The 14,135-nt window shown below is 38.9% G+C and overlaps 2 protein-coding genes across 2 annotated transcripts; one reads left to right on the top strand and one right to left on the bottom strand.

Moving 5' to 3' along the window:
• Positions 1–236: 236 nt before the first annotated feature.
• Positions 237–10,241, top strand: LOC107825026 (putative receptor-like protein kinase At1g49730). The gene is made up of 7 exons (XM_075237163.1): positions 237–405; positions 1,037–1,295; positions 2,494–2,549; positions 2,654–2,721; positions 9,276–9,365; positions 9,508–9,577; positions 9,655–10,241. Exons 1-7 carry the CDS (start codon positions 339–341, stop codon positions 9,969–9,971), a joined length of 927 nt encoding a protein of 308 aa, XP_075093264.1. The 5' UTR covers positions 237–338; the 3' UTR covers positions 9,972–10,241.
• A 187-nt stretch (positions 10,242–10,428) lies between these two features.
• LOC107806338 (dnaJ protein homolog) lies at positions 10,429–13,888 on the bottom strand. Its single transcript, XM_016630475.2, has 6 exons — positions 13,398–13,888; positions 12,406–12,571; positions 12,141–12,282; positions 11,401–11,677; positions 11,112–11,310; positions 10,429–10,944 (listed from the first exon to the last, which is right to left on the bottom strand). The coding sequence occupies exons 1-6, from the start codon at positions 13,545–13,547 to the stop codon at positions 10,622–10,624; spliced, it is 1,257 nt and encodes a 418-aa protein (XP_016485961.1). The 5' UTR covers positions 13,548–13,888; the 3' UTR covers positions 10,429–10,621.
• Positions 13,889–14,135: the final 247 nt, after the last annotated feature.

The raw sequence follows: 14,135 nt of genomic DNA on the forward strand, positions 1-14,135 counted from the left end.
CACCTCCTTAACGACCTAACCACTGCCGTTAATTTTTACCCGTTAGCATCCTCTCTTTCACTCCTTCAAAATCATATAGTATAACAGAAAATCAGATATATAATCTTTTTCTATTCTCCAACTGTTAACAATAATAGCAATTTTTACCTAACAGAGCAAAAGTAAAATGAAAAGGACAGTAAAAGTTCCCCAATTTATTAAAGAAAAAGGGGGGCATATATTCGATTTTTAAAGTCAGAAGCAACAATGGGTCATAATCAGTTAACTGACCCACTTGCTACTCTTAGTATTATTAAAAGCTGCTTCCTTTTCTTGTCCTTCTTCTGCACAATCTGTCAATGGAAGCTTTGATCTTCAAGATCAGGCTTCTTATTCTTGCTTGGTTCCATTTCAGATCTCATTCAGGTAACCCCAGCTGGCCCAAATTATGTGAAATTTGCATTTCTTCAATTTTAGCTTTAGTTGGTTTAGTAAAATTGTGCTGTGGTAGTTCTTGCGTCTAAGATTATGTGTAATTGTGTGGTAGTTTATTGAAAATTTTGTTTTATAATTACCCTGAAGTTAATATTTGAAGTGGGTTTTCAGTAAAGTTGTAATTTTATGAATTGATAGTGAGTGATCTTGACTTGTCATTTTCTGCTGAGTAGAGGTGTTTCAGCTGCAGTTTTGTTATGAACTTGAATTTGAAATTGATGTGAATTAAAGAAAATTGTAACTTTGTGAATTATAAAGATTTTGACTTGTCTTTTTATGCTGACTGGAGAAGTGTGGATAGTGGCATTGTTAGTGATTTTTATTTGTACTTTTTTTCTTATTTTGGCATTGGCAATTGGTGATAGAAAGAAGCTAAAAGGAGGAAAAACAAGAACAAAAAGAAAAAAATTAGAAAGTTTTACTTGACTGTTTGAACTTTGAACTAAAAGACATTTATATTTCAACTAATATTAGAAAGTTTTTTATAGTGTCTACTGCTAGATATAAAGTTAGCATTGAAAATCATGGGATTTTTTGTTTATGAATTTTAATCAATTTTCAGGTTCAATATCCTTGGTGAAACATTTTTCTTATAAAGATATAAAGAAAGCAACTGATGGTTTTAGGAGAGTTGTTTATATCTCTTCCAAAAGAGTTGCTTACAGAGCCAAATTTCGAAATGGCCATGCTGCGATAGTAAAAGAAGTCCGAGCTGCTGAAGATCAGGATGATACTGCCTTCTATAGGGAGGTACAGTTACTCGGTCGTTTGCATCATCGGCATATTGCTGCACTTAGTGGGTTCTCTAGTGGCCCTAAGAGGTTAATTCCTAAGCTTTGGCTTGACGGAGATTTTTAATTGTGGAAGGGTCCTATGTCTTGTTGATTATTAAGCTAACTATGAGATAGAGTGGGCGAAGGGACTAGTTGATTGTTTCTTGATCATATTACCTATTAGAATATAATACTGTGCTATTGCACATTCTAAAACCAGATTATTAGCTCTTTTTCCTATCTGGCACAAAGTAAAAAATATCCATCATATTTTCTGAACATCTAGGTCTACTGCTGGATGGTAGCCATCGTATTTCTCTCAAGAAATGCCTTATTACTTTCAAATACTTAGCTGTAATTTGGGAGCACCCATATTTGGAAAATTTGTTCTTTATTACTGTGTTTATTCCTGAATTGCATGACATTCTGCCCCTTGATATGCACGGCATCTCAATTTTTTTCTGAAGCTCTTTGTAGTTTCTGCTATGTTCTGTTTTCCCTGGTCTCCTATAAGTTGAAATATTTAAGCCTGAAGCCTTTATTTGCTGTGATAGTGCTTCATTTTAAACAGTTTTTTTACTAACCTCTATGAATGTTTTTTATAAGTAACCGCCAGATAGAACTTTTCAATGCTTTGCATTGTAATGTTCCAAATGGAACACGTATCCCATATTTACTTTTCTAGTTTGTTGAATTGTACTAACCACCATACAGTTAGAGACGAGAAACTTTAATATTTTCTTATACATCTGCAACATGCTCCTCACGTGCAAACCTGCTTTTCTTTATTATGCCAAGAACATGAAAGTATTCCTTTATGGTTCTGATGAGAGTCTGATCTAGGATTTCTGATCTGACAATATCATGCTGAATCGTTTGTGTAGAACGTCTTGTTAGAGAAAGTACAGTGCTATTTCCAAAGTAAATGAAAGTATCTCGTTGATGGTTCTGATGGGAGTCTGACCTAGGATTTCTGCCTTTCTGCCTGATCTGATAATATCATGTGATCGTATAATACAGATATTGCATATAATTTAGCCACATCCTTTCACATAATACAACTAAAATAAATATCGTCAGAGAGCTTTATTGCTGAATTGCAGTGGATATTCTTTACTTCCTACAGTTTCTGAGTGCAGAGTTTCCTTTTTTCTTTCTTTTCATTTGTTGCCTTTTTCGGTTTTCTTTTCTTTTATTCTTTTGGCTTGTTGCCCACTCTTTGATAGCAGGTCTTGTCTACTTTCAGGTTTCTAGTCTTTGAAGATATGGAAAAAGGAAGTCTGAAGGAGGAACACCTCTCTGGTAAGTTTTTAAGGAAGTATTCAATTTTTTTTCTTTTCTTTTTTCTTCTGCCATTTCGTGTTGAGTTTCATGGATGCGCCTCTGACTAAATGTGGTCCTTGCAGATCCTCTGAAGACTCCATTAAACTGGAGAATACGGTTGCAGATCGCCGTTGGCATTGCTGCTGCTGTGGTATGTTCCTGAAGCTGCATATCTTGTACTTATGTTGAATATTTCTGGTGGCGGAAACGTAAAAGAAAGAACCACAAGATTTAACGTGGTTCGAATCAAAATAATCCTACGTCCACCAGAGAACAGTTGCCCTTTTAATATTAACAAAGGAAGGGGAGATTTCCCAATTACACTTAAGAGAATTTCTTTCTTAGCTCTCTACTCACTACAATGTATTGTATTATTTTTTTGGGATGATTTCTACAAATGAAGGAGTGCATCTATTTATAGAGGTAAAGACCTCCTCTTGATGTCATTGGTGACATCAAACTACCTCCTCTTGATGCCATGGGTGACATCAAATGAGGAAACTTCCTCCTAGCATCCACACCAACTCTTTCCACCAACTCTTCCAATTGGCATGCCATTGTTGACTAAACATAAACCAACACTTTCAATCTCCACCTTGGTTTGCGTTTCGAGCGTGTGTGTGAACAACTTTGGCAAAAACTTCTAAGCTTACTGGGCAACTCCGTTGTAAGAAACAAGAAGAATCAAACCATTGTTGAACATACCACCTCCACCTAACAACTGTTCTCTTCGGAGTTGCATCAGTTGATGCACACCCCCGCCAAGTCTTTGCAGTGTGCAAACTTAGCGAGCGGGACTATCTTGGTCAACATGTCTGCAGCATTATCGTCTGTGATAACCTTCACGACCTTGATAGTTCCCTCTTCAACAACATCTCGAATAAAATGACATCTGATATCAATGTGTTTAGTGCGCTCATGAAATCTCTGATTTTTCATTAGCTGAATAACACTCCAACTATCACATCTAAGAGTTGATTCCAGTTTAACCAAACTCAATTCCGCTACTAAACCTTTCAACCAGATAGCTTCCTTCACCGCCTCCGCTGCTGCCATGTATTCTGCTTCTGTCGTAGACAAAGCGACAATCGACTGCAGAGTCGACTTCCAACTAACAGCACTGCCAACGAGGGTAAAGATGTATCCAGTTGTGGACCTTCTTCTGTCAAGATCTCCTGCATAGTCAGAATCTACATAACCGAGAATTGAAATACCTCTATTTTTTCGAAAGGTCAGACCAACACCAGAAGCTCCTTTGAGATATCTCAATATCCACTTGACAGCTTCCCAATGCCTCTTTCCTGGGCTGGACATGTATCTACTTACCACACTTACAGATTGAGCAATATCTGGACGTGTGCATACCATAGCATACATAATGCTACCGACTGCACTGGCATAAGGAATCTTTGACATATGCTCCACCTCATCCTCGGACTGAGGCATTTGTAACTCTGAAAGTTTAAAATGAGGAGCTAATGGTATACTTACAGGCTTGCACGTATGCATATTGAATCTCTTGAGAACCCTTTCAATATACCTCTTCTGAGAAAGATGTACAACGTCGTCTTCTCTTGAAATCTCCATACCAAGGATTTTCTTTACAGCTCCTAAATCCTTCATGTTAAATTCCTTACTCAACAGTTTCTTCAAAGCATTTATCTCTGTAATGTTGTTAGCAGCAATAAGCATATCATCAACATACAACAGTAAATAAATCATTGAGTTACCAGACATCTTCTTGTGATACACACAGCTAGCAAATGCACTCCTTGAGAATTCATGTGTAGTCATGAATGCATCAAACCTCTTGTACCACTGTCTAGGAGATTGCTTCAAACCATACAAAAACTTCTTTAGTTGGCATACGTGATCTTCTTTTCCCTCAGCTAGGAAACCTTCAGGCTGATCCATATAGATTGTCTCTTCTAGATCACCGTGTAAGAAAGCAGTTTTGACATCAAGCTGTTGAAGCTCCAAGTCAAATTGGGCAACCAATGCTAGTAGCACACGAATTGAGTTATGCTTCACGACTAGAGAGAAAATCTCATTGTAGTCAATTCCCTCCTTCTGACCGAAACCTTTTGCAACCAATCTCGCCTTGAACCTAGCATCTTCCACTTTAGGAATTCCCTCTTTCTTTCGGTAGACCCACTTGCATCCAACTGTCCTCTTTCCCTTTTGTCTTTTCACTAAGACCCATGTCTGATTCTTGTGAAAAGACTCCATCCCTTCAGTCATGGCTAACCGCAATTGTACAGCATCCTTGCAAGAAGTTGCTTCAATATACGAGGAGGGCTCCAGATCCTTAATCTCTTCTTGCGCAGCTACAAACGCATATGCAATCAAGTTTGTTTGATCTATAAGGTGTTCCGGTTCTCGTGTCTGCCTCTTCTCCCTCCCCTTCGCAATTGTGTATGGTTCATTGACAGCAAGTTCTTCAAGGTCTACATCTTCTGACTCATCTTTAACCTGAGTCTCTTGATCCTTTTCCTTGGCAAGCTCCACCGGAAGCTCCACCTGCTCGTCGTTCTTGTTTCCTGAAAACTCCACGGAAATTTTACGGGGATCAAGTGTAGAGGATTCATCGAAGGTGACATCTCTACTAACTATAAATTTGAGTAAAGACAAACACCAAAGTTTGTACCCTTTTACTCCATCCACATACCCTACGAATATGGCCTTCTTAGCCCTTGGTTCAAGCTTTCCTTCATTAACGTGATAATAAGCTGGACACCCAAATACTCGTAAGTATGAATAGTTAGAGGGTTCACCTGACCATACCTCATTCGGAGTCTTAAAGTCAACTGCCGATGCTGGAGATCGATTGACAATATGAGCAGTAGTGTGAACTGCTTCAGCCCAAAATACTTTGGACATTTTAGCTTGTAGGAGCATACAACGAGCCTTTTTAAGAAGAGTTTTGTTCATTCTCTCGGCAACTCCATTCTGCTGTGGGGTATGCCTGATAGTCCTATGGCTTGAGATCCCATGAACCTTGCAGAATTCATTAAACTCTTCATTGCAAAACTCCAAGCCATTGTCTGTGCGAAGATACTTGATTTTCCGCTCCATTTGATTTTCAACCAAAATCTTCCACTCTTTAATGCTTCAAAAGCATCACTTTTTGCCTTCAAAAAATGCACCCAAACCTTTCGTGAGAAATCATCAATAAAAGTGAGAAGATACCTCTTTCTGCCATTCGATGGAAGTTTAGAGGGACCCCATAAATCTGAATGGATGTAGTCTAGCACTCCTCTTGTCTTGTGTTTGCCAGTGCTGAAGCTGACCTTTTTCTGCTTCCCTAGAACGCAGTGCTCACAGAAGTCAAGTGTGCTGATCTTCTCACCTTCCAAAAGGTTACGATTGCTCAACATCTTCGGTCCACGTGCGCTCATATGACCTAGTCTCATGTGCCATAGTCTTGCCTTGTCATCATTAGATAACTGCATTGTAGATGCATTTGCAGAGCCAACAATGGTGCTTCTGACCAATGTGTTTCTCCAGCTTGCCTTTCAGCATGACTAAAGAACCTTTAGTCACCTTAATAGTTCCTGCTTCGCTCATGTACCTGTAGCCTTGTTCATCCAGAGTACTCAGGGAGATCAAATTATTCTTCAGATCAGGAACATGACGGACTTGTGTAATAGTCCTCATGACTCCATCATGGCAGCGAACCCGAACTGAGCCAATGCCAACTATTGCACAAGTTGCATTATTGCCCATTACTACGGTTCCTCCACTTTTCTCATAGCTGCTAAACCAATCTTTTCGGAACGTCATATGCAGAGTACAAGCAGAGTCTAACACCCATTTGTTTCCATAACTACTATTATTATTACACAATGTTGTTAGTACATAATCATTATCAAAATCATGTACTTGTTCAACTGTAGATGCACTCGCCTTTTCCTTGGACTTTGACATTGGGCAATCTCGTTCAAAGTTCCCCTTCTTGCCACAACCCCAACACTCTGTATTCTTCTTGTTCACACGAGATTTTGATCTGTGCTTTGATTTGCTCTTTCCCTGTTGGCTAGTCCAGCCTCTCACAAAGAGCCCACTTACCTGGTCATCTCTATCTCCTTCAATGTGCCTCCGCACATCACTAGAGTTAAGTGCCTGCCGCACTTGCTCAAGCTTGATAGGCTCCTTGCTATACATCATTGAATTCTCAATATCACGATATCCTGAAGTCAATAAAAATAGCAAAGCACATGCAAGCGTCTCCTCCTCCTTTTTAATTCCTGCAATCTGTAATCCATGACAAGTTTATTGAACGCATCTAAATGATCTTGTAACGAAGTACCTGACCCCATCTTAAATGTGTGAAGACGCCGTTGTAACAACATCCTTGTTGTCACTGATCGGTCTTGGTATAGCCCTTCTAGCTTTTCCCATAACTGTTTGCTCGTCTCTTCGGTACCCGTACTCACTTCACAAAGCACGTTAGGTGCAAGGGATAGTTGGATTGCACTCAATGCATCTCCTTCAATCTTCTCTTTGTCGGGAGCTGATATATCCTTAGGATACTTTCCGTCAATAGCATGGATTGAACCTTCCCTCCGCAGTAACGCCATCATCTGGATCTTCCAGATATTGAAGTTGTTGCGTCCACTGAATCTATCAATTTCAAACTTCATGGAACTCATCTTTGCTTGTTCTTCCTCCTTGGATCGTTAAAGAATCATGTCGCTCTGATACCAATTGTTAGCGGAAACGTAAAAGAAAGAACACAAGATTTAACGTGGTTCGGATCATTATAATCCTACGTCCACCAGAGAACAGTTGCCTTTTTAATATTAACAAAGGAAGGGGAGATTTCCCAATTACGCTTAAGAGAATTTCTCTTAACTCTCTACTCACTACAATGTATTGTATTATTTTTTTGGGATGGCTTCTAGACATCAAACTACCTCCTCTTGATGTCATGGGTGACATCAAAGGAGGAAGCTTCCTCCTAGCATCCACACCAACTCTTCCAATTGGCATGCCATTGTTGACTAAACATAAACCAACACTTTCAATTTCTATATTATGCTTTTTACGATTTTGAATTACCATAATTGAAGATGTAGTTATTTGCTAAAATCTGCTCTCACGATGAGCAGATTCACAAAGCTCTGCACTGCTCTAATGGCAGAAGCTTCTAGAGCACAGAAATGAAGAAGCAAGCATTGCAAAATGATTCTCTATCTCTTCTCTGGGGATACAGGGGAGTATTTATACAAGCCTAACTGCACTAACCATTAACTTATGAGCTGGATATGAGCTGGCATTAACCACTAACTGCTCTAACTAACTATAACTAACTAGAGTTCACAAGATTATTGCTAGGCTAACTCGAACAGCCAAACACTGACACTGCCCCCAAAAGTATTAAATATAGACTCTGAGCCCTCTGCTAGCATCATTCCATTTAGTCAGGTAATTATTCTCTTGTTAACCTAGCAGTCTGACCAGAACTGATATTCGTGATGGTAGACGGTGCTTTTGATAGAGCACTAAACTCATTCTGAGCAACCAGTATTGAGAATGATGCTAGCATTATATATATTTCCTGGCCTATTTGGTTTCAGATTCACCTTTTGTTGAAGTAGTGACAAACAGTCCTCCCTTCTGTTACCACTAGAAATATTCTGTCATTTAAAAAGCTTTTCTCGTGGTGGGGGTGGTAGGGGAAAGTGAATATGGAGCAGAGGAGGCCAGGAGGCCTAAGCTGCGAGTCATGACCTACCTAGGCTGCAAATTTTGTGCTCCTAGTATCTGATGCCAGCGGCATTAAATTCCGAGTAGTCTTTTGCACACAAATACTATTCTTCATGACATTTGAAATTAACATGCTCAAGATTTCCAGGTTGTGACCTAACCTCTTATGGATTTTGGAACGGGAGGGACGGGAAAGCTAATTTTCCATGCTTCCAATAAACTCAACTTCTGTGTTCCAAAGTTGTTTCCTGGAAAACTGAACTTTCAAGTAAGCTGAATATATATTAAAAATATGCATAAGATGGTACCTCTTCTAATAACATTGATCTTTGGAGAACAATTTGCAGTACAGACATATTAATTAGTTATAGAAGACATAAGTTCCTGTAGTCGTGTAGTCTTGCACTGATGGGGAGAAAAACTTCCCAATTATTCAGTCATAAAAGATAAATTTTTCTGTAGTCTTGTAGTATACGTTGTCAGGCGCATGTCACGAGTTCATATCCTATTGCGGACATAAGCCTAATATTTAAATAGAGAAAGGTGGATGGCCAATTCGTTATCCCCCGAGTAGCAAACTGTGCGCCAGCTAACCCTTGGGGATTTCTCAGTTATAAAAGAAGAGAATCTTGAACCTAACACTCATATGTCCTTGCAGTTGACAAGATTGTCTTAGTTTACATTCCAGGATACATTGAAGATCTAAAATGAGTGTAGTCATTCAGCTCCATTCAGGAGGTGTGGAGCATACACCAATATAGAGTGTACCGTATATTATATAATGATCGTGCAAGAACTGCATGTTTCTGTCACAACCTAGAAGAGATGGCAGGAGTCAAACTTGTGATCATTTCCTAGCTCGGGAGTAATACAACGTAATATATGCCATAGATTGGACATAAATCCATTTATGTTTCTCTTGTAAGATATGATTATTATACTGCTTCATCTGCCAAAATGTTAAAATCGCTGATGGTTGGTTCCATCCTGATGTAGGAATATCTCCATTTCTTTTGTGATCCACCTATGTACCACGTTTCAATCAGTTCAAGTACCATCATGCTGGACGAGAACTTTACAGCTAAAGTAAGAGTTGCAAACTTAAGCCTACGTATAGTAGAATTGCTTCATCGTCATATTTGATGTCCACTTCAGACCTGCATCATCTTTTGTTAAACTAGTCAACAGTCGTCAAATCAATGACGGTATGTATGATTCCTTGTTACAGCTCTGTGATGTTAGCCTTCTTTGTTCAATTGAGAACAACATTCAACCGCCAAAATCTAAATGCTCCAAAGGTATGATGTCTTCTGGTATCACCTCAGAGCATACAAGCTGTAGCCTCTCTTCAGTTCTTGCATTGCTTATCTTGCAGAATGTAGAGATGAGATTTGCAAACATACAATCTACCAGCTTGGTTTGTTGATTCTTGAGTTAGTCACGGGTCAATCCTCGGAGGATGGAGGTGTTGACTTAGTTCAGTGGGTCCAAGATTCTCGTCTCCGGAGAAGGTCCATTCACCAGATGATTGATCCAGATCTAGGAGACAGCTATGATTTTAGAGAGCTCAAAGGTCTTTTGGCAGTTGCAAAGATGTGTGTCCAATCCATTCACAAGCCAACAATAAAGACCCCTCAAATTTTGTGGTTTCTACAAAAGAAACTGGGCATCAGCCAAGGAGTTCCCCAATGACTGGACATTTGCTGTGATTGCCAACACTAACATCTCCTGCGTCAAGTAGCAAACGAATCGCACTCATTTTTATTTGAGCAATTTATTAAAATTAGCAGTATACATCATTGCTTCTGTAAGTACACACAAGATTTTTTTTGTAATTAGTCTTGGGAATTTTCTAGAATTCATTAGCCCCATAAGCTTTAGCCTTGCATGTAAGTCTATTTACTCAGTTTGTAAAAGCAGAAACAAGACACATTGTGCAAAATCAGAAGTGTGTTGATTTCTTTTTCCCTTTTCTTTTGCCTGCGAACTATAGATTGAATTCCATCCAACTCTGCAACTAGCTAAGCTGTCCAAGATTCACAGTTGAACTTCAACCATGACTAAATCAATGTTCTCAAGGATTCAGGCAAAACAGGTTAAGGTTTTTCATTTGATGTTAAACATTATGCAATGAGATCAACTCAATAAATTGGAAGAGAAGGAAACATGATATGTATTTCTATTTCAATTCAATAGAGCGACTAGCAGAGTACATTGCTTTTCCAAAACCACCAAAAAACAGATGCAACAAACCAAGCCAGAACCAAAGTTCAAGCTGGTTATTTCTTGCCCTCCACTATATCTTATCCGCTATTTCACAAAAACCTCTTTATAGAAATATGTTACTGCTGTGCACATTGTACCCTCTGTCCTCCACCACCATGCATCTCATCATCCTCATCATATGCCTCTTGTTGAGCTGCTTGTTTCCTTCTCATTTCCTCCTCAATATTCACATCATGTAATGAAGTCTCCTCACACTCGTCCAATTCCATGTCTGTGTACTGTGATTGAGGTCTTGGTGGTAAAATTGCCTCGAGAGCCTTAACCTGTTCTGGGCTCAACGAATCTGGGAATTCAACGACGAAATGAATGTACAATTTACCCCGCATGAATGGCCTCTGATACATTGGCATTCCCTCATCATTGATTGCCTTGAATTGATCTGCAGCAGTCGGAACCAAGAACGAAGAACCAAAGTAAATAAGAATATTTCAAACAAGCAAAACGCAGATTCAAGATTTAAACTTCATGGCTTCATTACGGGTTTTTCACATGTATATCTACGTTCCGATATCAAAAATACTAGGTAAAAATCAAGGTAATACTAACCAGGTTTAACAACTTCCCCGGGATTTGATTTTATGAGGAGTTGTCTGCCATCCAAGTGTGTTAATATGAACTGGAAGCCGCATAAAGCCTCAGTTAGACTCAATGTGTGATCTACAAACAGATCATCGCCCTTTCTCTTGAACCTTGGGTGGTCTTTCTGTTGGAGCACAAAAACTATATCTCCAGTAACTGTATCAGGCTGCAACAATATATAACCAAGTAAGCAACTACCTTAGGCTTCGGTAAGATTGACATATACAAATACAAGAGGGAAAATATGTCATCTTACCGCCTCATCAGCCTCTCCGGGGAATGTAATTTTCTGTCCATTTTGCATGCCTTTTTCAACATGAACTTCTAGGACTTTCTTCTCCTGAACCACTTTTTCACCTTTGCATTGAGGGCACCGATCCTTATCGTCAATAGCCTCTCCAGTACCCTTGCATTCATTACAAGGGTGCTGCATTTGCTGGATCATTGACGGGCCAAGTTGTCTAATTGAAACCTTCATACCACTACCTTTACAACCAGAACACTTCATTGAAGCACCAGACTTTGATCCTTTCCTGCAGTAACAGAAACAAACCAATACAATATAAGTAATGATTTGTAAACTCAAATTTGTGAAAAGATTTACCCCTTCTCATTTCTCATGACACTTCTTCCTATCCTATTTTTAGTCTTTTCCACAACAAATAACACATAGATATTTGAAGACTCTTTAACCTTAAACTTTCAATTTAACCCTTAACAACATCCTTTTATAGTCATGAATGTCACAACATATTTGCAACTACAAATTCCATTAGTATATTTTACCCTTAATGACATGTTATTAAGAGGGCAGTCCGGTGCACTAAGCTCCTACTACTGCATTTCTACAAGAGGTTATTTTCATGGATCAAACCTGTGACCTCCGGCTCCCCGTCCTTAATGACGCATGATACATACCAAACACTTGATTTTGTCCTAAAGACAATACGTGCATATAAAATAAAAGCGAGAGAGTAACAAACAACAAATACTGACCCACTGCACTTGGAGCAAATTACATTGCGCGAAAGGGACAATTTCTTGGTTATCCCACTGTAAAGGTCCTCGAGAGAGACCTTCAGTGGATGCACTACATCCTCACCCCTTCTCTGTCTTCTTCCTCTGCTGCTACCACCACCTGCTCAGCAACAACACTTGTGTTATTCAACTTACCAGGACACAAAAGATGCAGAAACTAAATTCAGTAAGAGAACTTGATGACATATTTAACAAGCATCAAACAAACGCCACAAGATCTAACCTCCAAACGGATTGCCACCAAAGAAAGATTCAAAGATGTCAAATGGATCATGCATTCCGCCGCCGCCACCCATTCCTTCTTTCAGTGCATCTTCTCCATACTGATCATAAATCTCACGCTTCTGTGAGTCACTCAAAACCTCATAAGCTTGAGCAAGCTCCTTAAACTGCAGGAAAAGAACAACTATCAGATGATTTAGATCATATTCACACTGTCAAAGAACAAATAACACTAGCAAAAGAAGACTAACATCAAGAACAGATGGAAACGCTGATCGTAATTACCAAGAATTACTGGTCTATAAGCATAGAAAACCAACAACTTGGGAATAGGTAAGTCTAAAATACCATCCTGAGAAGTACTTAAACACATTGAATCGAGTTTCCATCCAACCTTTTTGACTTAAGGGGTTCATAATTCTAGCTCAAAATCTCGAGGTAAACTTGTACATAGGCAACACGAACACACAATTAAATATGATTTTGTTCCAAAGTTACAAAAATTCTCTTAAAAATGATTCTTTACAGCTTCAGTGATGCCCCTACAAATACCACTAAGCAAGAACAGTGGTTGCAAAAGCTTTAGGCAGACCCATCTCTGAAGCTTCAACTAAACCAGGCCAACTTCACCAACCCATCCCACCCACCCCCCCCCCAACCCACCCCAAAAAAAAATGAAGACATCAAAATTTGTTCTTGTTATGTTGAATAGAACTATCACGATCCTTCCAATTTTAGGTGCAAGCTAACACAAACACCACGTCATATAGAAAAGAAAAGAATTCTCTACACAAATAAGAATGCATCAACTCTAAGAAGAACCTCAGCAAGAAACATTCACAAGCCAAAAACTCCAACTTTAGCCATCCTAATTTCTAGTTTAAACGAACATAACAGCACAACAACAACTAAAAACCACCTACAACACATACAAAAGAAATGTATGAAACAAGGATATAATAGCAGGAGATGGTGAAAAAAATAAGGGGTTACCTTTTCAGGGTCACCACCCTTATCAGGGTGATTCTTCATAGCAGCTTTTCTATAAGCTTTCTTGATTTCATCATCTGATGCATTCTTTGACACACCCAATATTTCATAGTACCTCGTATTATCACTCTTCTTTGGTCCTCTCCCAAACATCTTCGTTTACTTCTTTGTAACAATAATAAAACCAATTAATTACTCCAAGAATTATTCAAAAGGGGTATATATAGACTAATTTGACGGTTCAGATTAAATCTTAATACAGGATCGGAATGGGAAACTGGCCGTAGGATGTTGAGAATATGGAGAAGCCTCTAGAATTCTCTGGGTACTTCCCTATTAATTTCCAATGAAGATTTTCGTTTTTGGCAGTGAGTGGGTATTTGCGTGTGTGCGTGGGGTGGAAAGTGAACCGTTGGATTTGAGAATTGACGGTGGGGATCGGGGTTCTAGATTGTTCCATTTCGGGAGACCAGCTTCCTAGTACATTCTCCCCAAAAAAATTAAGAGGACGGGGAAAAAATTGAATTATTATAAGAACGCGATCGTGCAGTTAAAGGAAATTACACTGAAACCCCCTATATTTTTTACTCTCTTGCAACTTAACCGTCCTATGTTTCTATTCTTTTTGGGAATATGAAATTGTTTTTTTTAAGTGGTTGTGGCAATTCGACCCTCATTTTGAGTAGTAGTGATCCAAATTGTTTTTTGAGAATGCATATTGATTGATATTACTGTTCATTA

This window comes from Nicotiana tabacum, chromosome 18 (assembly GCF_000715075.1).
Source record: "Nicotiana tabacum cultivar K326 chromosome 18, ASM71507v2, whole genome shotgun sequence".
NCBI classification, from domain to species: Eukaryota; Viridiplantae; Streptophyta; class Magnoliopsida; order Solanales; family Solanaceae; genus Nicotiana; species Nicotiana tabacum.

Excerpts from the sequence above, each read along its gene's own strand:
- LOC107825026 (XM_075237163.1), top strand. The coding sequence starts at position 339 with ATGGAAGCTTTGATCTTCAAGATCAGGCTTCTTATTCTTGCTTGGTTC. Across the intron at positions 2,550-2,653 it reads GAAGGAGGAACACCTCTCTG|ATCCTCTGAAGACTCCATTA; the intron begins GTAAGTTTTTAA and ends TGGTCCTTGCAG. Across the intron at positions 9,366-9,507 it reads ACGAGAACTTTACAGCTAAA|CTCTGTGATGTTAGCCTTCT; the intron begins GTAAGAGTTGCA and ends TCCTTGTTACAG.
- LOC107806338 (XM_016630475.2), bottom strand. The coding sequence starts at position 13,547 with ATGTTTGGGAGAGGACCAAAGAAGAGTGATAATACGAGGTACTATGAA. Across the intron at positions 11,678-12,140 it reads ATTTGCTCCAAGTGCAGTGG|GAAAGGATCAAAGTCTGGTG; the intron begins GTCAGTATTTGT and ends CTGTTACTGCAG. Across the intron at positions 10,945-11,111 it reads CGGGGAAGTTGTTAAACCTG|ATCAATTCAAGGCAATCAAT; the intron begins GTTAGTATTACC and ends CGACTGCTGCAG.